Here is a 25,102-nt window from a genome sequence, read left to right as displayed (position 1 = left end):
CAAAATCTAAGAATATTGCACAAGTCAACTGCTCATTTTTTCTTCCACACTGGATCTCATTTCATATTTTTAAGATGGTTGTTACTGTAGATTGATTTGGGCAGAAGACAGCTTGGAATCACTAACAAAAGTTGACTTCTTATAGTAGTTGCTTGATAACATATTTCCATGACTTTGGATATTCTATGTAGTATAGAGGCTAGTCTGTAGTTGGAAACCATATTTTTGTCACCACTTTGAAGCTTGGGGTGACTAGCCGTTTTCAAGACCTTTGTACTATTGCCAGAAGACAAATAGGGGTTATTAAGGAGGCAATAGGTTTAGCAAGGGTATTGTGATGCAAAGTATAAACATGGATTGCAACAGGTCAGGTCCACATTGATTCTAAAGAAGCTGAAGCAGTGCACAGCAAAACAGAAACAGGGACAAAACTTGATAAAAAGAAAAAATATATGAATTTTCTTTATGCCATGGATAAAAGGAGGCACATCCTCCAACACGTTTCGCACATTGAAGATGAGATTACCTTTAGGAGTTCCTGTGCAGGCAACCAGACACTGGAATAAATAGAAATGTGTGAATACGGTCTGGAAGGGGATACTGATGTAAGAGTGCAATGGGTTTTAGAATTATGGTCACAATTGTGTCTTGATAAGGAAGTAGCACCTCCTGTATCCAGTATTCGTTGAATTAATTGGCACTGGCTGTGTGATTAGACAAACTAGTGTAGCGCATGTTCCCCCACCCCCTGGGAAATATGGCTAGGCTACTGCTAGGTGTAGTGCTGTTTACCTGCAAGGTACAGGAGAGATGAGTTTCCTGCGATGGTGTGGGGGTACAGGGCAGACTTTTAGGGATCCTCCTGGTTCTTTCCTTCTTGGTGCAAGCGCCTCCAGACATAGGGGGCTTCAGCAAGACAGTTCTTTTAATACCTCCCTCCACACAGACTGCCGTTGAGCCAGAAGTATAAATGAGGATAGTCTTTATTACAGCAGCCACTGCTGGTGTTGATACAGCGTATGCTCCAGTTGATAAAGTAATCCCTGGATCTGGATGGTACCGGCCTGCATGTAATGGTGAGGCCTCTCTGCGGTAGATTAGTCTCTCAGCCCAAGAGGGACTAAGCATATGTCTTACTCCCAGCCGGGACGAGACAAGGAGCTCCTACCCCATGAAGGGATAGTCTCAAACCCCAATCACTAACTGAAGGACCCACTCCTAAGCAGCTGAACTTCATTGTATAATTTAGGCACTTCCTTCCTGTAGCTCAAAGAGGGAGGGCCCAGTATATGCACCACCACTCCAGTCACTCAGGAAGTCAGCATGAGGAGGGGGAAAACCCCATAGGACAGCCTGTCACTGTCTGTGTCTTACTAGAACTTACATGACAGGGAAGGTAGAGAGATAGCTGGACCAGCCACCGCTATACTAGCATCATCCTTTTTGATACTTGAAGGTTCCTTGTTGCTAAAGGGCTCAGATATATTATTGATGACCTACCAGAATATTGCAGAATTTGATGTATTTTAATAAAAGAAATGGGTATAGACTGCACACAATGTTTATAAAAATATGGATACATCTCCAAAGATGCTGGAAAATACAGGGTAGTCCTGTCCACACTACCCATGAATATATGTAAGCAAGAAAAAATGTATGCAAGACACTGAAAGAATCAAGCACAATATATGCTACAAAATGCATTTACTTGGAGCTTAGTGCAGGACAAAACGATAGAACTGAGAACGTTTCAGGGCAGCAGCACTTTCGTTAGACATGTTTTAATAAAAAATTGTCAGAGTAATATTGTGCTTTTGCTGGTCTTGTCTGCCTTGTGCATGTATTCCACATATTTATATATTTGGTGAGGTCATTAGTAGAGTCAGTAAGTTTATATCTATTCCAAATGCATCCGGAAAGCTGCAAAGCTCAATAAGATCAGGGAAAGTGGTCTCCATGGACTCGGATTCTGCGTAATGGAGCATGGACCTCACATAATGTTAGGACCTGGAAATACTCGAGTGCAAAATTGAGATTAGTTATCAACTTGGTTCTATACCAGGGGCAGTTGGTAAGCACATCACATAGACGAGTAAGTTATTGAGTAAAAAAAAGAACACCACTCATGAGAATGTTCACATGCCTGATAGAATACCCCAAACCATAACTTTCTCATTTACCTAGTTTGTAGCCACAATGCAAGGCCAGTAAACAACCTTGCACTGAGACCCAAAATATTGAGACGACTGTCTGTGTGTAGAGGTGCTGGCCACGCAGATCTTTAACTCAGTCTTTAAAAGCTGTTTAGAACATCAGGTATTAGCTTATAGGGATCCATGTTAATAAGAAGCATAAAGTCACACGCAGTGTAATTACCCGGTATGCTGTGCGATTATGGGGTTATGCACGTTTGTGAACATGCTTAGAAGGGTTCTTGATCATTACAATGTTTTAGTGAGTAGGATTTTAGGGGGGGGGGGAGGGGTTCTAGTGTTTTTTTAGGTACACAATACACTATTGCATAATAACTGAAATGGCAGGTAAAATACCAGAGGATTGGATTCTATGTAGACAGGAGAATGAGGTCCAATCAAGCAATGAGTGGTTGCACGATTTTAGATTGGTTGAGAAATTAGGTGTGTTAAATGTAAATATTTGAATTGTGTGCAGATTTTGTTGTTTTTCAAGCCAAGCCAGTTAAGGTGAAGTCCCCAAGGGCTTTCGGCTTTCATTCAGAGAAGAGACCTATTGCTGATGTAACGGGTATTCCCCCACCCAATCGCAGATTATAGTGTGGGTGCGAAGGACATACAGTGTTACCAGGGTGTGGTGCTTTACCTGGTGGCTCACAGGAGGGCTGAGCTTCCGCCACGGGGAACCTGGGGCAATATATTAAGCATAACAGTACTCTCGTACTTGGTGCAGTGCCTCCACCTGCGATGGTTCCTAGCAGAGCAGGAATTGTTCCTCGCAGGACATCACACAATAAACACATAGACTGTATGTATAATAACCAATACCGTTTACTTATGAACATAGAAACATACGTGCATACCACATTAACCTGTGTCCCTCCCTAGAGGAGACACTAACCACGGCGTCTCGTAAGACGCTAACGCTATCTTGTGCCACGGCGGACGCCCACACTTTATACGCCACGGCGGACGTCAACACTTTATGCGCCACGGCGGACGCCAACACTTTATGCGCCCCCTCCCACGGAAGGATCCCACCCCGTGTCCAGTAACTCCAATGTCCCACACTACCAAGTCATATACATGTGCGTGTGTGACTGTGCAGTCACTATGTCTGGTGATAGGCCTTGTTGGTGCACTTGATGTTTTGGATTACCTGCCGAGCACTCCAGAGCTCGGACCAGCAACGGGCTTCACAAAGGATCAAGGCGAGCTCCTACACGATATCCGTGATCCACCACAGGATGATCCCTCAGGGCGATTCCCCTCTGGAAATAGTCCTGCTCTCTCTCCCAGCAAACAAGCAATGTTCTTTGTTCCCTACTAACAAATAGATAATGGGGCAGAGTCCCTAAGCTAGGGCCTGTCCCTACAACACTTAGCTAGGGTGACTCAGGGCTATCTGGGGCCTAGGGGATTGCTGGCCTAGTGCAGGGAGCCACTGACTCCTGCACCCTACCTCCTTCCCCTAGCTGCTCCGTTCACCAACTGCCTGTCTTGAAAACCCCGCGAATTGTATCTCTTTTAGGACTGCAGGGCAATCCTTCAGCCCTATTGGCTCCCTGGCTTCACATGGGGTCCCCTAAGGCTCATGGGACCTGTAGTCCCTGGCTAAAACCTTCCCTGGTAGGCTAGGGCTTCGCGGGCTTTCTCTCCTTCTCCTGCGCCTGCGCAATCTCTCTCTGGGGCTCGAAACCTTCGCGCGACTTCTCCCTGGCTCTCAGACTTCCTTGTGCAATGCGCGATTACTGCGCATGCGCGAGTATCCAGGCAATGGCGGCGCCCTCCCTGTCCGACTACGGGAGCCCGGTGACGCGATCGTGGCCTTAGCAACTGGCCGCACGCGTCCCCGGCAACCCCCGAGCTGGATCCTGACCGCCCTGAGACTCTGCGGTACCCGCAATCGCGCTCGAGGTGAGGGGGTACTGATAACAAAAAGGAGACCTAGCTACACTGAGAAAGTTGGTCACATTAGATGGAGCTTGTCATGGGGCCTTAAATGCAGTAGATGCCAGCAATAATGATAGGCTTAGAGAAAGGGAGGCACATTTTACCAGCTAAGTTTTATAGATGTTATTGAGCAATACAAAAGTCAAGGAATCTTCAACATTAAAATAGCAACCTGAGCCTCTGAGTTAGAATATACAAACATAACTTACTGTATTTATATTGCCTTTTATAAAAACATTGTAAAAACTAAAACAAGCATCTGACAGCTTCTTTACATTATTGTGGTAATAACCATGTTTCGGGTATTTTTGTCATTTTCTCAAGTGTAGAAGACAAGACATCTTAACCTTTCAAACCATAAATCAATTAAAACAAAATATAAGTAAGGCGCGGATACCTGCTATATTTCCTGCTGCTGAGAACTTTCATTAGTTTTGTTTTAGAGAAATACTGATATAATATATTTTTTAAACTTATGTTGCTGTTATGATCTATCTCTTCCCTTACTATTTCATTTTTGGAATCCATGCAGGATGATTTCTTCAGTAAAGACTGTGACCTTAATTAAATGCATTGTGTATGGCATGGCTCCCCAAGTTACTCACAAGCAACCAACAAGATTTCTCTAAAACGCTTAATTAACATAGCTAATTATTTGCTGCTTAGATATGAGTTGCCCTGCGAATCTGGACTGCTGCTGGTTTCTCTAGAGGACTGAACTCAAGGAACCCTGATGTATGGTATTTTTTTGTGAGATTTGTTGTTTTCTGCGGTCAGGTTTCCGAGCCTAAATTGGAAGAACTATTAAATGTGATGTAAATGGAAGATTTGATTATACACAGTGCTGTTTGGATTCAACTCCAGTACATGTCACATGGGATTGCACCTGATATTTAATGGTCTATTTCCATTTAATTCATTTTGAATCCTTAATTCATTTTCACACAGGAGGAGAGTCAACTCAAACAATTAAAAGTTACTATACATCTTCTGAGGAACTGTCTTTATCGAAATGTGGAGTGCAAAGTAAGTAGTATTCTAACCACATAAAAAATATCCTGACACTATTTCTACAGGAGCAGCGTGAATGAAATGTCTTATTCAGTTTAGCTGGAACATTAACTATCTCTTGGCATTAATATTCATGCTTTCTTTGTATAGCATTTTCCATCTAACATTTGCCAGTGTGCAAACACCAGATACAGTACACTGTCTTCAAGGGAGGTTGTAGCACAGCATACAGTTGAGCATTAACATTTCAAATAAATAATGTAGATAATCGAACTGTTGTCAACACAGAATATTATGTGTGTGTATAATGTATCTGTGAAAATCTAAATGTTTTTCCACACAGACAAAACAATCAAAGTAAATTGTTCTTTCATTCATGCCCACCCAGTAGATTGTATAAAATAGAAAATTGATGACATTTCAAGTACACAATGTTCATTTGAACACAATGAGAAAAGACAATCCAAAACACAATTTTGTATTACTTTCTTCTTGCTCGTCAGTGATTTGCACTCAGGGTGGTTAAGTAAAAGACAAATGAGATAAACCGGGATATTCAACCTTGATACAATGTCGCAGGCCAACAACGTAAAAGCTTCAAGCTTAACTGTGGAGTCTAGAGGATCACCAGTGACATATGATGATTATAGAAACATATCAATATAATCTCTGTACTTCAGAGAGATCTGAAATCTCCATAGTCTGTAACAATTGCTGCTATAGGCCCTGTAACATATTGATGAATAAATGTACTCCGATTTTAACCTCTCTACACTGATAAGGTGCTTCCACTGTTAACTATAACCGATCGTAAATCGGTCAAGTTTTTATTGATTACATTTTTGAGTTATATGTGCATCTATGTCCATACACTATCCATTTGAATCTACCTGCTTCCAAATGCCAAAGTTTCACAATAGAGGTTAATATAGTTGTACAGTATACACTTGCAGGAAGCTTTGTATGATGCTTCCTGTTGCCAAGACTGCAATCTACAGTATAGAACACATTACTTTTTTAACAATAAATAAAGGTTACAAAGAAAGCTGCCAAATCTCTGAAGTTAAATAAATCATTCACTGTAAAAAATAGAATATGTTGATAGATTTATGTAGACTGCATTTGTTTTACAGGAGCAGTTTTCTTCCTCTCTGTTTTTCAGCCACACCGAGGGTATTTGTGGTTTTTTGTAACACTTTAACATTGCAACTTGAGTATTTGCAGAATAATCTTGCCTATTAGGCATGCTTTGCTTCCACTTCAATAAATACTACATCATACACTTCTCTGCCAGAGTGGTGACTGCAAAATCTTCGATATTCCGCTCCTGTGTAATTATGCAGCATGCTTGTATTTATGGACATTTGTGTCTAGAGAAGAGTGTTGACAATTAAGCATTTTTTTTTCTCTGCTGGATAGTAGACAGGATTTTCTTTCATCCAAAAAATGGGATTACTTTACCAATTGTGTTTTACCAGCATAAGAAGTATGTAGAGGAAAAGGGAAATTATTCTGCTCCTTCTCGTTCCTTCATGTTGGTACAAGTTTCTACCTCCAAATTGTTTTGTTTTTTTTTAAGTAATGAGAAGAATAGGGTTGTAGGCTGATCATTTGTAGAGTTTGTCCTACTCCCAAATGGACAGAACCTAATTCTTCATTTTGCTTGTGCTGACATGACGGGATAAGAAGAAAAGAGAGTAACTGCTGTTCCATCTTGCATATTTTTTCTCTTCATGCCATCTTCCTTTTCTTTCAAATTATTTAGTATTTTCTTCAAAAATCAGTAATGTTGGGGCGTAGCTTGGAGCGCTGCAAGATGGCCGCATAATCTGCAGCTCCCTAGTAGGAGAAACAAAATCTACTGACATCCTTTTCATCCTGCAGCTAAACCTCAGTAAAAATACCAAATCCTTACAGACTATTATATAGGCTACACGCCAATACCATTTTTGTAATAATTTGAAAAACATTCAAGGAGCGAAGGTTTGGCGTGGTCGAGACCTAGCAGACACTACCATCAACAGCGAACACCCTAAAAAATACAGAGTTGGGGGGGTGGGGGGGGGTGGGAGAGATATAAATCCATTGCAGGTATACGTAGCCTACCATAGATTATCTGCACACCAATTAACATCCTGAGGTGAGTGGAGTTTAGAGAGTGAGGCGGCCCATGGGGAGGGATTCCAAAGAGCCACCACACTGCTGCTCTGTTTGAATACTGTGCCACACAGCATTTGGTATTCTGCACAACCAGCTCTCAGGAGATACCCGCTTCACCCCCTGTGGGCACTCACAAAGTCATTTATTCTGATCTGCTCGTGGTGGGGGAGTGGGGCTTGCGGTGAGGGTCGCGGCCATCTTCCCTCTGGAGTCACTGGGGGAGTGCTACAGTGGAGAGGTCCGTGCCGTTCTGCCAGCTGACCTCACTGCTGATCCACGGGGCAGGGAGAGCCGAAGAGGATGCCCCATAACTCCCCCCACCCCTTCCCTCCCGGTGATTAGGGTCTGATCCGTCAGACGGCTCTGCGAGATGAGGGACCACCAACAAGATGGCCGTCGTCATTCTGTGAAGAGAGGGGGAGGCGACCATCCTATCTGTGTTCCCGCTGGGGCGTGCGGTCCTGCCTTCTCACAGGCAGAATGATCACCCTCCCAGAGAGATTGAGCCCACTGCCAGGCAAGAGGAGACAGACGAGGATCCACGGTTGGACCGGTGAGTCCCCAGAGACATCTGGCGGGATGGCTGCCGAGCGCGAGTGAGGCATCCCTGGTTCAGCAACAGTGGAGCAGGGTGGTCGGGGGCCAGAGGACTGTAGGAGGAGGTAAGAGTGGAAGTGCGCACCACCGGAGGGGAGTCCAGAGCGGGGAGACGCATGCGCAGAGATTGAGGGATTGAGATGTTGGCTCTTGGGCTCCGCTTTCCCGGGCATAAGAAATTAAATAAACCGCACAAAAATGGAATGCACACTGCAAAACTCACATCCTCTGCAAACGCCACAACAGACCCCTCACCTACACCTTTATTGCTTCATGATTCAGTAATAAAAAAAAAAACAGTAAGACTTTGACTCTATTTACAATGTTGTGCATTGTGCAACGAGTGCATGTGTGGTGGATGTGGGAATGGCAGCCTAACTTACAGCTCCTTTCTGGCCTGGCAGGATAAAAAAAATAAAGAATAAAAGAGCTGACATTCAACCACAAAGGGAGATTTAAAACAATCAGCCCTAAAACACAGTTTTCCCAAGTTTTCCCACAAGGTCTCACAATAGAACGACACCAACTATTAAAAACTACTTGCAAAATCCAGACATGGCGCGTGCAGGGAGAGCTAAAGCCTCAACATTCACCTATTGCTCTGACTCAGAGAGAGAGAGAGAGAGAGAGAGAGAGAGAGAGATAAAGGAGTGCTAGCACAAACAGGGACTTGGTCACAGAGAGTGATCTGAAGAATTACCTCAATAAACTATTTAACGATTTGAAGTCACTATTTCAGGCAAAACTGAAAGTGCTGAGAAGGGATATTACCCACATCAGAGACCACACGGATGAGCTGGGAAAAAAATGGATTCAACCATCAAGGCTCTCTGCAAAAATGAACAAACAGCGACATACCTAAAAACACAGATCGCTGATATCGCAGATCGCCAAGAAGACTCTGAAAACAGAGACAGACGAAAAAATATAAAGCTTAGAGGGATTCCTGAGTCTATTGCGTATACCGAGGAATTATTCTCAAGGTGGTTAACTTCCCTGCTTCCCTCCAAAACAGAAGCCAAACTATGACTAGATAGGTGTCATAGGGCTTTGAGATCCAAATCGCTGCCTGAGGAACCGCCAAGGGACATAATTATGCGGTTCCATTATTTTAAAACCAAAGAGGACCTATGAAATGTATGAGGACAGTCCTTGGTGCACTACCAGGTATAAGAATCCTAGATAATATACAAAACAGATACCCCTGACGAAGTGACGTCACGAGTCACGAAATGCGCATAGGGTGGAGATAGGACTGAGCAAGAACAGCGTGGACCAGCGGGCTGAGGAGGGGAGCGGTGGCGCACTTGTGACGTCAACAGAGGTGGACCTGGGCTCCGAGTCGCGGACGCGAGGAAGAGATAGACGCAGGATCCAGCCTCATCACATGCACCCTGTACCCGATACTCAAGCCTGCGGACGGCACGTTTGTAATCCGACTGCAAGATCCCCTAGCATGTGAGTGCATTCTTTTGTGATCTTAATTGTTTTTAAATACATTTGTTACAGTACCACACTGTGTATTATCATTACATTTTATGGACCCCGTGACTGAAAACTTATAAAGCTGTAGAGAAGGCAGAAGTACAGAAGAATCTGAGACCAACTGCTATCCAGTCCCATACACTGAAGCCTAAGACAAAGATACCTTTCAAGGTCCTACACTACTTGCATAAATGTAAGTAGTTAGTTGCTAAGTGTATGAGATCTCCAAATTAAGAGATTACTGCGCAATGGTCTTTTTCTGTCTATTTGGTTTTAGAATTCGATCTACCTCCAAGACATCTCAGAAAGTTCATCTGTCTCCATCTCTGGGATTCAGGATTGTATTGTATATTATTTAGGATTCCTATACCTGATAGTGCGTCAAGGACTGTCCTCATACATTTCACGATTTGATACAAGCCTCCATGGATAGACTTGTTGTTTCCTTGTCCTAAGGCTGCCATCCCCTAACGTATATTACATTACACGGGGGGTTATATTATTGTTTTACATGTATATTTGTTATTCCTTTGATATCACTTAATTATCACTAACGTTTTTTCATTGGTAGAATAATCATTATTTTTGAAATAGGTTGAGCGCTTAGTATATGTGTTAGTTAGTTTTTCTTTATGAAAGAGGAACTATGCCAAATTACAAGGATTGCCCCATCCAGTACATTTGAGGGAATGAATCTGCAAATCTTTCAGGACTTATCGCCTACTACATTAAGTAGACACAGGCAGTTACAACCGATCAATAAACTTCTGAGGGAGAAGGGTGTCAGATATAGAAGTCTGTTTCTCTTCGGTCTGATGGTTCTAAAAAATGGGAAGGCCTTCTCCATGAAACACCTAGAGAACAGCAAAGAATTCCTGGAAAAATCAGATTTCACTTATCAGAATGAAGCAGCTGCCACACCTGAGCAGTCCTAGTCGTAAGTTAGGAACCCGGCATGAAAGAACAAAGAAAAGACGGCCAACTAAAAGACAATGGAAGATTTAGGTGAGACGTTGTAACAAGTACAACCTTACACCAGAATCTTCATTTAGAGTTAGAAGAACTGTAGGAGTTATGTGCAACATAGACCCTGTAGGCTTAGTTTAGCCTTGGATAAATATCACGTTAAACACACTCAAGTTAACAGTTACTGTTATATATAACCATGTTTAGGAAGGGTTACATTGTTAGAGGGTTAAAATATTCTAGGGGGAGGGTCACCTACAGTATGTCAAGCAGCAAGAGCATAGTTGTCAAATGCAGAGGAGTGTAGTTAATCTTCCCGCAAGACACTGAGGTTCCACCGAGACCTGTATTGAGTATTTTATCTTACATATTAGATGGATATATTTAGGGTCTGGTTTCATAATTGAAAGTTGAATGTCAGACAATTTGAGTAGGAAATGTATGCTGTTTTATTAATACAAGTTATGGAAAATGTTTTGCCGGGGTCAGAGGAGGAGAGGTGCGGCCCCAGTCGTTCACATGTTCCTGTGGAAGTGTGGCGTGGGTCTCGCCCACGCTACCAAACAAGACCCTTGGGATCTTGCGTGCTTTTTTCATGCAAGTCACTGGTTCCTATCTTTCTTGGGTCCAGTGAATCCTTCCTAGCCAAGGCCAGAGGAGTCATGGTAATATTCGACCATATACTGTATGGCTCGTTTCTGAGTTTTTGTTCACCCCTCCCTACTCGTAAGTTACTTCTTCCCACCCCCTGATCCAACTGGAAGGTTGGAATTCTCATAAGATGGTTGCAGCCTTTCCGTCGATTCTGGACTCTCCTGTGCGGTCCACACTATGCTGCAGAGTCGGTAAGCCAAAGATACTGTTTGTTAAATTGTCAGTAAACATTATCTCACATACCTGTAATGTGAAGGGCCTTAACAGCCCAAGCAAAAGACGGTTAACTTTAACAGATTACAAACAGAAAAAGGCCGACATTATATTATTACAAGAAACTCATTTTAGCAACAGCAGCTTTCCTAAGTTTTTGAACAGTTTAGACAATGCTTCTTTTCCTCAACCACCGTTAAAAAGAGAGGTGTGGCTATTTTATTCCACAACAGGTTCAAATTCGTAGTGGAGCAGACCAAAAAAGACAAACAAAGATGGTAGATTTTTGATCCTAATCGGGACTATATATGGCCAGTACTTAACTATTGGTAATGTATATGCACCATGTGAGTACGACCTGTTATTCTTTACATAATTTTTCAATAAATTAAATAAGGTGGCCAAAGGATTCACAATTCTAGCGGGTGACTTCAACAAAGCCTTAGACCCTGACCTAGACAAATCTAAGACAGTAAGGAGCAACAGAAAGAGAGGCACAGACTCACTTATCAAGGGGTTACGGGATAATCAACTAACTGACATCTTGAGGGAATTACACCCACGCTCCGTAGCACTCTTTTTGACATATATATATATATATATATATATATATACATATATATATACATACATACATATATATATGTATATATATGTATATATATATATATATATATATATATATATATACATATATATATATATAATGTGGTGGGTTTTGGAGTTAGAGCATGCTGGGAATGTGTGTGGGAATTACACCCGACAGAAAAAGGATATACATTAAACTCACACCCACACTCCAGTTACAGCAGAATAGATTTCTTCTTTGTATCACACAGACTGGTCCCAAAGATCTCCTCAACGAGGATCCATGATATTTCATGGTCAGATCACGCACCAATAGAATTACAGTGCGCCCAAATTAATCTAGACAGACCAGGAGCAAACTGGAAACTAAATTAATCAATTATAAAAATCCCAGAGGTGTTCCAGAAGGTCAACACAGAGATAGACATATTTTTCTGAACCAATCTAGGTAGTGTGGACTCCCACATCACCCTATGGGAAGCCCATAAGGCCACACTCAGAGGCACCCCTATCGGCGGAAAAGAGAAAAAGAGGCAACATTTCTGAAATTACAAGGAAAATTAAAAGAGCTTTCTTCCTTACATAAACATAATATTAGACCATGCACCTTAAAAGAGTTGAAAGATATCAGAATAGAAATAAATATACTATTAACCTCCCAGGCTGAGAATTCCATGAGCTGGTCTAAGAGGAAGTTTTTTCAAAAATCAAACAAGCCAGATACCCTATTAATAAAATTAAAAATAAACAGGCAAATTATAATATACAGTTAATTCGGCTGAAAGACAGTAATATGACCTCCAACCCTAAATTGACAGTAGAAGAGTTTAAGAAATACTATGAAACTCTATATAATGGGGGGAAGGTCACACAATGTTAAGGGGAGTCAGGCTCTGAGTGAGTTTCTGTTGGACTCGGATCTTCCTAGGTTGAGCAGAGAGGAGAAAGAAGGGCCACAACTGGATTTCACTATAGAAGAATTAACACAAGTACACTGGCGACACACTTTATTCGAGCTCGGCTAGTCCCACGAATTCGGGTATACCCGGGTGTATTGAGGTTTGTGACTGTTTTCTGCCCGAGTGCATTGAGGTATTTTCCAGGCAGGGATTGAAGCATTTTATTCCCGCTGGCTGCAATACTGCACAGTATATATATATATATACTGCATTACAATTCATGAATTTATGCCATCTGGTAGACACGCGAAGCATTGCAGCCTATTAAATCCTAATCATTATCATTTAACAGATCAGCCGCCCGTCAGCCAGGCATGAACCCAGGCTGGGAAGGCAAACGCAACGGGGCTTGTCAGAGGTGAGGAGCGGCGCATTCCAGGTATCTGCCAGGTACATACTGGGTATTTGCTCGAATAAAGTGTGTCGGTGCAGTAATTGAGGAACTAAAACCATCCAAAGCACCAGGCCCTGACGGATTCTCTAATTTATACTATAAAAAAAATTATAAAATTACTAGCCCCCCACCTTCTGCACATGTTCAATGCAGTGCTGGCGGGTGCTTAATTCCCGGAGCAGATGCTGCAAGTGTTTATCTCATTAATCTAGAAAAAAGATAGAGATCCAACGTACTGCAAAAGCTATAGACCAATCTTGTTAATAAACTCGGATATCAAAATTTTCTCAAATGCTGGCTAACACTCTAAGCCATATCCTGACTAGACTTGTTCATCCTGACCAAGTGGGATTTATTAAGGGTAAGGGCAGACAACACCAGACAAATTATTGATCTGATTGAGATAGCTAATAAAAAAAAGATCCAAGTTATGTTGATGAGTCTAGACGCTGAAAAAGCTTTTGACAGGATCGATTGGCCATACCTTAATGCGACGCTTGGAGAGTTCGGTTTTGGGGTTAGAATATTAAAAGCAATCAAGGCACTGTATTCCACACCAGCGGCAAGTGTAACACATCAGGGCTTTCCATCCGATATTTACCAAATTAAGAGTGGAACAAGACAGGGCTGCCCACTCTCCTCTCTGCTATTCACATTAAGCATGGAGCCACTAGCAGCCCTAATTCAGAATAATCCAGATAGAACAGGAATCCAAATTAAAGATCAGAAACATAAGGTGACTTTTTATGCAGATAATATTATCTTAACGCCATCAAAACCCCTCTCCTCTCTGCCCAACTTGTTCAGTCTTCTGGGGAAATTCAATAAGATATCTTGATTCAAAATTAATCAAAATCCGAGGCCCTAAATATAATTTTATCCAAAGAAGTGGAAAAATTGATAGATATACATTTTAAATGGCAGCCTTGTGCCCTTAAATATTTGGGAGTTAATATTACAAATAATTATAAAACTCTATATAGATAAAGCTATCCCAAATTATTGCGAACCCTGAGAGGGGACATTCAAACTTAGTACAAATATAATATCTCGTGGATAGGTCAGATCTATTGTATTAAAATGAATTTACTTCCCCGCATCCTGTACCTGTTCCAAACTCTCCCAGTACCGGTAGTGGGGAAGGAGATACTTTTGTTACAATCCTTAATAACAAAGTTCATCTGGAATTATAAAAGACCAAGAGTGAGGAAGAAGATCCTACAGAGACCAACATTAGCAGGGGGACTAGCGGTACCTTGCTTGTTAGCGTACTACGAAACGGCCCGATTATGTCATTGCACAGTGGCATGGCGACCCAGCACTTAAACGTTCGGTGGCAGTAGAGAGGAATATGTGTGCCCCTCTGGAGCTTCATGATCTAATTTTGCTACCCAAAAAGACCATGGCTCCATACGAGATCCGCTCTCCTCGATGACTAGCTCATTAGCAGTTTGGGAGGCTGCTAAATTAGGGTGCCCACTGACTACCAAACATTCTTTAATGACCCCCTTATTTGCCAACTCTGACTTTGTTCCGGGTCTGAATGGTAGGGATTTTTCAATTTGGAAACAAAAAGGGTTTTTAAAACTCAAAGATCTGGAGGGTAGAATTAATATTAAAACATTTGACCAAATTAAGTCAGACAAAGACATCCCCAATTCAGAATTTTTTAGATACCTCCAGATTAGAGCATTCTACAACAAATGGTTGCCCCGTCTTGCATTGACAAATTTCGAAAAGCTCTGTATTTTGGAAACAGAGACTAGGGGACTAACCTCTTAAATGTACAAGGAAGTGACCTGTTTGAGCTTGGAGTATTCCCGAAAGTTACAGTATATGTCCCAATGGAAATTAGACTTGGGAGAGGTATTAGACAAGGAGGAATGGGATGAGATTTTTTTGGCGGTGGCCAAGAGCTCGATTTGCACAACGTTAAAGGACAATGCATATAAGGTGTTAATGAGATGGCACCTCACCCACTACAATTATCAAAATGTATCATCATTGTGCCCCAAACAATGTGGAGAAAGAGCTGATCTGCTACATATGCTGTGGTCTTGCCCTCCAGTTATGGTCCTGTGGGAGCAGATTGGATACAGAGGATATTGGGCCTCACCATTCCCATGGACCAGTGGCTCTTCCTATTGAACAAACCAACTCAGGGTTTATCCAGGGTCGAAAATAAATTAGTTGCTCATTTTGCAAGCAGCAACGAGATGCTAGATCGCAGCATTATGGAAGCAAAATGAAATTCCATCTATTACTGCAATTCGAAATAGAATTTGGTTTGTCTGCCAGATTGAAAACAACCAGTTTAGTTAATGACACTGGCGATAAATTTCTAAAAGTCTGGCTACCGTGGCTGGCCCAAACAGATATTCCAGGGTTGAATGGTGACACAGTTATGCTTTGATAGAAATAAATGCTTTCTCCTCTGACTGTGGGAATCAAAGTTTAAAAAGACAAAAGATTAGGGAGTCAAACGCCGACCTTAGTGACAATAATAGAGGTTCGAGACCGCACAGGAGAGGATAAGGCACAAGATTGCTGCAAGGAAATGACAAGAGATCGAAGACGTGGGCCAAAAAAGATAAGAGAACCTCCGCTCCCCTCCCCCCCTTCCCTTCTACCCCTCCTCTGGGGATTTCGACGAATTGCGATTATTTGATATTGTTTGTTAATTTCCAAAAATGAGATGTGATGTAATGCTATCTGGATATTTTGTGTAAACCAAATAAAACTTTAAGTTACCAAAAAAAAATTGGTAAGGTTTTATGCTTTTATATAAAAGGAAACCGTGTTGGTTTATATAGATTACTACTACTACTACTAGCTTACAGGAGGCCTGATCCTCCGCCTTTGGGAACCTGGGGTGATCGTGTTTGTGGTTACACAGCGCCTCCACCTGGGAGAGATCCTACACAGTAGGATTACCCCTCTCAGGATCCCAATACACTACTACTCAAAATAATATATGCATCAAGTTTCCATGCTGCTGGCTGGGCTCTCTCACGTGAGCTCATCAGTGACATCTAATGCACAGAGTATTGGTTAGCTATAAATGCTGAAGCATCCACTTGGTTACCTCAATAACTCTCTTCTGCATTGGTTTTGATAAGAGAAGATGGGGGGATGGGGAGAGAAAGAGGGAGGGGGAGAATCAGAGGAATAAATGATGGCTGTATCTTATTTTCTGTTCACAAACTAAAAACAAAAAAGTAGCTGACACACACAGGATTTAGTAAAATATAAAACCGTTTTATTGAAGGGACCTTTCTTCATTGCAAGCAAAAGGAGAGATTCAGGTTTGACACTGCAGTTTGTCCGGCAATGCCAATGTGCTAACCAATAAATTACATATATAATTCAAGTTAGAAGGCTATACTTTTAAAAGTATTGTGCATTAGTCCTAAATTACTCCATGAAAAAAAAAATCAATGTTGTGTAAGCAAAATTACGTCTTTGAAATTCCGTCTCAAAAAACAAAACTGCTAGAAGTATTTTAATCAAAACAATGACAGAAACCACTTGGTTTAAAAATTGAGCCATGTTTTTTTTTCCTTGACAGGTAGCAGCCTTAGAGTCTCAATTTGTCCCTGTGCTGCATTCTCTTTGGCCATGGCTTTTGATGGATGACACATTGATGCAAGCTGCTCTACAATTACTCTGTGTCTACACTGCAGATTTCCCAGCAGGTGATCAAAAGAACCATCTCTTCATAACTGCATTTATAGTTATAAAATATTTTTTTTTTCTTTCATTTAACCAACTATTCCACCTGAGTAATCAAGAATTCGGTTATGTTTCATGAGCTCATCATATTGTTCTGTGCATGGGCGCAGAGTTATTTATTGGTGTTTAATACTACTTTACCAAGGTTTAATGAATGAGACCTTGTGTCGAGGGCTAGGAATATCATAGTTTATTGCAAGAATGATTTCAACCCCAAAAAGTGTATTTACCGAAAAATATTTATGCCACAAGCATTTTACAGACTATTGGAGATTTATTGCAGTAGTAAGATATGCAATTCTGAATTAAAATAAATCCTGTTTTATGCTGGAATAAGTCTGATATTACCCAACTAAGGGCCTTATTCTATAGCAGTTCGGGTGTTTTCAGACAAAAATCCCTTTTGAAACATCCTGAAAGCTGGCTGCTTTGGACTATAGAGAATTATCCCCTAAAACACTGGTGGGCATCAGGCGGCTCACAGTGACTTTTCCGGCGACTCCCAACCTTCTCACCCCCCCGGTCCCTTCCTCCATTTCTCCTTTCATGCGTTTGAGGTGGGTGAGGGAGAGTGAATGGTGAAGTGGGGGGAGGGATAGAGGTGAAGTGGGGGGGTGGGTAAGAGAGAGGTGAAGTGGGGGGGGGGGGGTAGAGGTGAGGGATGCAAGGGCGTTGAGGTGAGTGAGAGGTGAAGCCGGAGAGTCTTCGGCACCGAGAGAGATCAGGACACAAAGAGGGGGGTAGAGAGAACAATCAGGGTGGGGTGGATCGGCAAAGAGAGGGGAAGAGCGATGTTATATGAAGCATTTATATTGGGGAATAGGGAGGGGTTATATGGGGCCATAGATTGTGCGGGCCTTTTTAAAAAATATATAATAATCTGCCATGCTTGTGATGACGGTCTGATTTACAATACATGAAAACTCTGATTTGTGTAGCTGTTGTAGCTTTAACTTACATTTAGTTATCTAATGTAACAGTACATACCACATAAGAGAATAAACCTATCTTATATTACTCATAAATGTATCTTAACTCTAAAATATAGTGAACACAGCCTCCCATATCATTAAGGGAATTTGTCAAAGTTAAGAATGGTGGCTTTCTAGCTCACCAATCTGTTAGAGAGCAATACAAGAAATAATGGGAACGTTGAAGCCTTTGTTTCATTAGCATCTATATAGTATGCAAACAGTACAGTATGTAGATGAATAATCTTCTGGTTATAAAAACTGAAACGCAACAGGCACAGAACAAAAAAAAGTCTGCCGATGTTATTTGCCACTAAAGTATTCGAATATATATTGTTTCCTTTACTGTCATTTGTTGTCCCAAACAAATTATCATCCCAGCACTCTCTAACGAGCAAAGGTACACTTTCTCCAATGTCCATTTTAATCACATTGCTGTTATTGGTCAATCTTCAACTTGGAAAAATTACCATGTATTGTATGCAGTGGTCCGTGAAGATGGCTGCTTGTCTTTTTATATAATTTTTGTTACAGTGGATGTCTGAAAGTGCAGGTTGTCAACCAACATGATGTTTTTGTAGGGATATGTAAAGATTCCCAGACAGCCTTGCTTTTTCAATGTTCACATTTACAGCATAACACCAGTGAAGCAGTAAAAAAAACAGATAATTTTTTTTTTTTAATAGCAAATGTTGGAGGCTTACGAAACTGTTCCTGCTGTTGACCTCGGCAGGCCACTATGGTTACTTCTTTAATGTTTTTTATCCCTTCTATTTTGTTGGATAAATAATTTCAACCCCACATGTTCAGAAAAAAAAAACAAAGGGCGATTTAACAAGTTCAAACAAATAAGTGCTAATTAGAGTCTCATAAAGTCCATTAATTAAGTCAATGTAACCAAGCTTCTAGAAAATGTTACAATTCAACGTATAACGTTTGTCATTTTTAATTGAATGTTATGTTTTCCCTATAAAAGCATGTAGTTCGCTATGTTGGACAAACACGGGGACTATAACAATGCAGCCTTCCCAAAAAGCTCCAGTAAACATTCCCATCATGCACAGCATTTTGAAATTAGCCTCTGAACCTGCTTCAGAAAACAGCACCATCCAACAGGTGGCTTTTCCTCTTCTTTCCAATCTTGTTGTTGCTCAGGACTGCAAGTGCCTTATTCAAAAGGTAAGGTTTTTCTGTGATGGAAAACATTATATTGAATTACAATAAATCCTAACTAAAATATTACTATGAAATTGGTGTTACACTCTCACTGACTCCTCAATCCCAATCATTACACAGACTCAAGCATTTCACTTTGTTTGCTGTGATCAGATTAGCAATTCTCTGTGTATACTGTTTAAGTAGGTAGTCCCTCAAAATAAGCAAAAATATTTTAGCAAATTCCTTAAATTTGTCATTCTTACAGTAAATGTGTAAAATATATAGAGGTAGCCAATGTTATTACTCCTAGTGGTGCGTTGCACTGGGACATAAACAATGCACCAGTGGAAGAAGCAGCCATTATTTTAAATCAGACATGCGTGGGATGTGCCGGATAGCATGGCATTTCACCTGTGTGAGCATACTAACAGTGGCAATAACATTTGCTGCATCTGTTCAGCATTGCTACCATTAGTTGCATTTACCCCTACACCTGTTTATTAGTAGTATGGCTGCTTGTAATAAATAAACCAGCCTTATTGAAACACATCAGAGCGTACATATTGGTAATGCCGTCTCTAGTAAATGATGGTATGTCCAATGATTTCTAAAAACTGATAGAGCTGTTATTTTCTTTTGAACATTATTGCTTAAACATTAAAACTATTATTTAAGTAATAATCCCCGAAGAACAGGGCATTACTGGCCAATAATGCCCTGGCTGGAAGAGTTGAAGGCCCGAGTCGAAGCCGAGGGATTTTAACCCAGCCAGGGCATTATTGGCCAGTAATGCCCTGTTCTGAGGGGATTATTACTATTATAGGCTAAATGTAGGCTTTTTTTTTATTATTTTTAAATTTTTCATTTAAAAAAATCCACTTCTGTAGCCATATTGATTTTTATCAGCATTGTCTACATTCTTATTCTTTTTCTGCAAGTTTATTAAAAGGAAATTGTACATACACACAGCCCTATATATATATATATTTATAATATATTATATATTATATATTTATAATAATATTATATATATTTATATATATATATACAAACAAACACACTGCAGCCCCCCTCTATATACACAAACACACTCTGCACCCCCCTCCTCTACACCCACAAAACACACTGCAGCCCTTCTCTACACCCACAAAACACACACCAGCAGCCCCCCTCTACACCCCTGCAGCCCCCCTGTAAACCCACACAAAACACTCTGCACCCCTCCTCCACCCACAAAACGCACACTGCAGCCCCCCTCTGCACCCACAAAACACACACTGCAGAGACGAACACAAACCAACAAAACAGACTCTGCCACCTCTACATCCACAAAAACACACCAGGAGCCCCTTCCCTACGCCCACTGCAGCCCCACTGTAAGTCCACACATTGCAGACTCATACACCAACAAAACACTCTGCACTCCTCCTCCACCCACAAAACACTCTGTACTCCTCCTCCACCCACAAAACACTCTGCACCCCTCCTCCATCCACAAAACACACAACAGACACAAACCTTTCCCCTCACTCTCCTGTGCGGAGCTCTCTGCAGGCATGGTAGGGAAGGAGTCAGTGCCTTGCTGCTGCCTCTTGTCAAATCACCTCCCCTGTCTAAGGCTAAGGCCCCGGTCACGGCGCTCTAATGCGCGCGCGCGCTTTTGGCTGCGCGTTCCGGCGATTCCCCGGTCTGCAGCTCACTGCAGGAGCTGAGACCGGGGGGGGCGTGCCGGAGGAGTGACGGGGGCGCGGCCATGACGTCACCCGGCAGGTTCGCCCTCATTGGCTGAACCGCCGGGGGGCGTGCCTAGCTGCTCGACGCGAGTTCCTGCTCTCAATTCTATTGAGAGCAGGAGTAGCTCTCGCGCGAGCGCTGCGGCCCCCCCTCGCAGCGGGCCCGGCGCCGTTGCGGGGAGGGCTCTGGTGAGCGCAGCGTCCGCCACAGCGGACGCTGCAGCATGCAGCGGGGGCAAGGCCTAAGAGCTAATCTCACTCTTTGTGAATGAGAACTTAAAGCTGATTGGCTGAAAAATTTGGCAGGGTGCCAAAAATTCCAGGCCATTACTGATTGGTTAAAATTCTGGGCATTATCCAATCAGAGAGCAGGGTTTTCAATAATGCCCAGAATGTAACAGCTTTAGCCTATAATGTATATGAACAATTTCAGTGTTAACTCAACACAGTATATTAACAGGTTCCACAATGACACATGTACACTGTTGATATATTTTATAGTTGGGGATTTTTTAGAATATAAATAAAGTCATGCATGTTGGTAGGTTCTGTATGTTTTACCATTAATAAGAAAATGTATCCTATAACCTGATTTAGAATCAGGAACAGCTAAAGAGTGCCTCATTCTATTCCTCGCTATCTCTTCTATGGGGCCATAACCTGCCGTCTTGATCTTCTAATAGAAACAAAGACTTGCATTATTATATCCATTTGTTAGTACTGTTGTTGATAAGTTAGTGATGGGTTTTTTTTTCCTTTTTATTCTGACAGAGTAACTTTATGCAAAACTTTCTGTCCCTGTCACTGCCAAAAGGAAGGATTAAGAGCATTGGGGTCTTGGCTAACCTATGGCTTAAATTTCTATGGAACTTATCATTGGAGAATGATGGGCAGCAAATGATCATGAAGCTAAAAGGAAGCTTAGATCTGCTTCTAGAGATGACAAAATACAAGCATAAAAGGAACTTTCCCATAGCCTTGCTTATTTTACATAATATCTGTTTTAATCCAGCTAACAAACCTAAGATACTAGTTAATGGTAAGACTTTTTATACACTGCACTGTTTTGACAACTCTTTAAGATTAATTTGTATTTTGTATGACATGCCTAATGGATAAATGCAAAGATGAGGGGAAGTTAATCTGTCAAACTTCTTCATACTGTAGGCACGTCATATATCATACCTAGTTTGCTGTCCCAGCACATTTTCTTTACATCAATATCATTAATTATGTAAAACTGGGACCCTGTGATTTTCTTATATGTAACATATGATTGCATGTTTTTATAGTGGTACGTATATAAAAGGCAGTGCTTTCCTAGACTAACGTGACCATTGTTTATTGCCTTGTTAGTCACATCTGTGAGGTCTCTCAGAGCGGACCCAAAGAACTACAAATATGACTGTGGGGTCACAAATAGAAAGTTGCAGCATCTGTTGACGTTGCAACTTTCTATTGGCCACAAGCAAGCCCGGACTCTGCACACTTTTTGTTGTGTCTCATTATTCTGGTGAACAACCGTATTTGGTGATGGTGAACCAGGTGGTCCTCTCAGGTGGGGGGGCCACAGATTTGCTCTGGAGGACCCCCCAGTTAAACTAAGCCTACAAAATTGCTAGTAGGCGGAGAACTGCTGCTTTATAGTCATGGAGAGTCCCTAATAACTCACTGATGCTTCTCAAGAAGTTGAGAAAATTGCATAGAGTAGCTTTGGCAACTAGAAAAAGAGATTTAAAAGACCCACAGAACATAGGATCCTATTTCATGCAATGATAAAAACACGCTTATTAGAAATGTATATGTTGTGAGATTGCATATTTAGACACAATATTGGCCCTAATATGTATTGTTGATTGAAAGTTATTTTGATGGCAGAAATTGGTGCATTGCATGATCGCCAATAGAACTATGCACTTGCACTTAATTTCTCTGAGTACACTTATGTAACTTTTTTTTTGTTTCCTGAAGGCATAAAACAAAAACTAAAGTTGTTTTATATTGATGAACCTTTACATGTGTTCTGCCGAAATTGATTTGTTTCTTCTCTATGCTGTTGCACTCAATAGACATCTGCTTCTATTTTCTTTCTTCTTTCTTTTTTTAAAGTAACACTGGATATATTTTTCTCTCATGACAATTCAAGATGACTTGTTTGTCATCTGGTAAATAATTTCCAAGCTGAATCTAAAAAAAAGTCCCAAAACTTTTTTATTTTTTTATTTTAATCTTTTCCTTTCACAAGTTTTGGGGGGTGTTGCACCTACTGTAATGCTTATGTATGTTGTGCAGTAATCTCCACAAGGTACATACTATGATTACTGTAAGTAAACTTTCATATAAAGAGAGTTGTAAACCTGGACAAAAAGCAGAAGATCATTTGAGCTGTGAAACTAATTTAAAGTGCCCATGGTGGTTTTGTGGTGTATTGCTATATACTGTATTTGAAATATTCACACATTACTACTAGATTCTGTATGGCATAGACTTAGAATTAACTGGTGTGACTTCACAAATCAAAAAGTTTGTATTTATTAATGAGTTTGGTGTGTATATATATAGTTACATTGGGACTGTTTTTTTATTATAAGGTCTGTGCATTATTTAATGATAAATATTCTTTCAATTAGATAAAGCTGTTGCTGTGCTTTGTGCCTGTCTGGAAACTGGCAATCCTATAACACAGAGAATAGGAGCTTCTGCAATGTGGGCATTGCTTCACAATTACCAGAAGGTGAGTTTCTTATGGCACAAGGATTAATTTATAAAACATAATTTTCCACAATAAAATGAGCGGAGGACATTCTAGAACAATCACAAGTTTGCATGCCTGTTATCCATCAAAACATATGTAACGGGTATTCCACCCCACCCAATCGCATATATAGTGTGGGTGCGTAGAACATACGGTGTTACCCGGTGTGGTGCATATACCTGCAGGCTCACAGGAGGCCTGAGCCTCCGCTAGTGAGAGCCTGGGGTGAATCCTCTGGAACGGTCTCGATTTCAGCGCCTCCACCTATGTGTTAACAGAATGTTATGATCTTTGTTGGTGCACGTATAGAGTACCTGCCGAGTGCTCCTGCACTGGGACCTGCAAGGACTTCACAAAGGATCAGTCGTAGGATGGCGTCATCTGATCCCCAACCGGTCTCCTTGCACGCGGACCGGTAGGGGCGATCCCAACCTGGAAACAGTCTCTGCGGACCCCAACTCGGATCCGACCCTCTTAGCAGGAACCGCAGCGTCCGCTGAGTCCCTATCTAATCTACCCTACTGTGACAGGATCCCTAACATAGGACCTGTCTCTACAGCACTACGTGACACGCGCTATACTATAGGCCGTCCCTACAGCACAGCAACCTGTAATGGCTTTGGGGGAAACTCCTAGGGCCTAACGGGGTAGCCTATCTTATGCAGGGGTTCCTGACCCCCTGCACCCGCACTACCTCCTCCCGTACTACCCAAGTCCCCTCGGCCTCACTATTACCTAACTAGTCCCAGCGCCTACAGCAACAAACTGTGAACCGCTGGGTGCTTGCAGCCAACGTGCTGCGCAACACTGTGCCTGCCTGTCAGACCTCACAGCACTGACAGCCGTGACTCTGACAAGGCAGCACTATACTAAGGGCAGCGTCCCTATCTTGGGCCTCCCTCAGCACTTACCCACTAACCTAGTGGGGAGTTGGGGCCTACCTGGGGTGTGGGTACCTATCTGGGTGCAGGAGCTGCACTCACTCCCCGCACCCTTGCTTCCCTCACAGCTCCCTGACTCCAACTGACAAACGTGAGATAAACGCGCGAAATGTATCCTTCTGGCCCAGTGCAATCCGACAGCCCTATTGGCTCCTATGAGGCACCTGGTGCCTGTCTCGCTATGCCCCATGGGAGTTGTAGTCCCATGGAGCCTAGAAACACATTGGGGCTGCGTGCACGCCTGCGCCTGCGCGAATCCCTAATGGCCGCCGCAACCTCTCCTGTACTGCCCCTACTCTCGCGCAACTTCTCCCTAACTCTCGCGGCCTCCCTGCGCATGCGCGAGCTATCTGGGGCTCTCCTGATTCTGGGCCATCCCTGCGCATGTGCGAGCTAATGCGCAATGGCGGCGCCCTCACCGCCCGGCCCCGAGAGCGCCGGGATCCCTGTGATGCGAGTGCGGCCTTGGCAACCGGCCGCACGCGTCCCCGGCAACCCCCGAGCCGGGACCGGACCGCCCTCACCCCTACGATCGGCTTGCGGGGCCGCCTTGGGACTCGGCGGTACCCGCGCTCGAGGGGACGGGGGTGCTGACAGCCAGAGGAGACTTGGCTATACTCTCCCCCTGGTGGAAAACCCA

At 42.3% G+C, this 25,102-nt stretch overlaps 1 protein-coding gene across 5 annotated transcripts in view; it reads left to right on the top strand.

Annotated features, from left to right (window-relative positions):
- The window catches only part of RTTN (rotatin), a 182,900-nt gene that overhangs the window by 143,770 nt on the left and 14,028 nt on the right, over window positions 1–25,102 (top strand). For all 5 annotated transcript variants that reach the window (XM_075585443.1, XM_075585445.1, XM_075585442.1 and 2 more), the window contains 5 exons: window positions 5,094–5,171; window positions 16,741–16,867; window positions 18,852–19,054; window positions 21,538–21,805; window positions 23,397–23,500. In XM_075585443.1, the coding sequence (XP_075441558.1) occupies window positions 5,094–5,171; window positions 16,741–16,867; window positions 18,852–19,054; window positions 21,538–21,805; window positions 23,397–23,500 (780 nt within the window). The remainder of the gene's footprint in view (window positions 1–5,093; window positions 5,172–16,740; window positions 16,868–18,851; window positions 19,055–21,537; window positions 21,806–23,396; window positions 23,501–25,102) is intronic.

This window comes from Ascaphus truei, chromosome 2 (assembly GCF_040206685.1).
Source record: "Ascaphus truei isolate aAscTru1 chromosome 2, aAscTru1.hap1, whole genome shotgun sequence".
NCBI lineage: Eukaryota > Metazoa > Chordata > Amphibia > Anura > Ascaphidae > Ascaphus > Ascaphus truei.
Note: the sequence above shows the minus strand (reverse complement) of the source record. Positions and strands in the feature narration are given on the sequence as shown.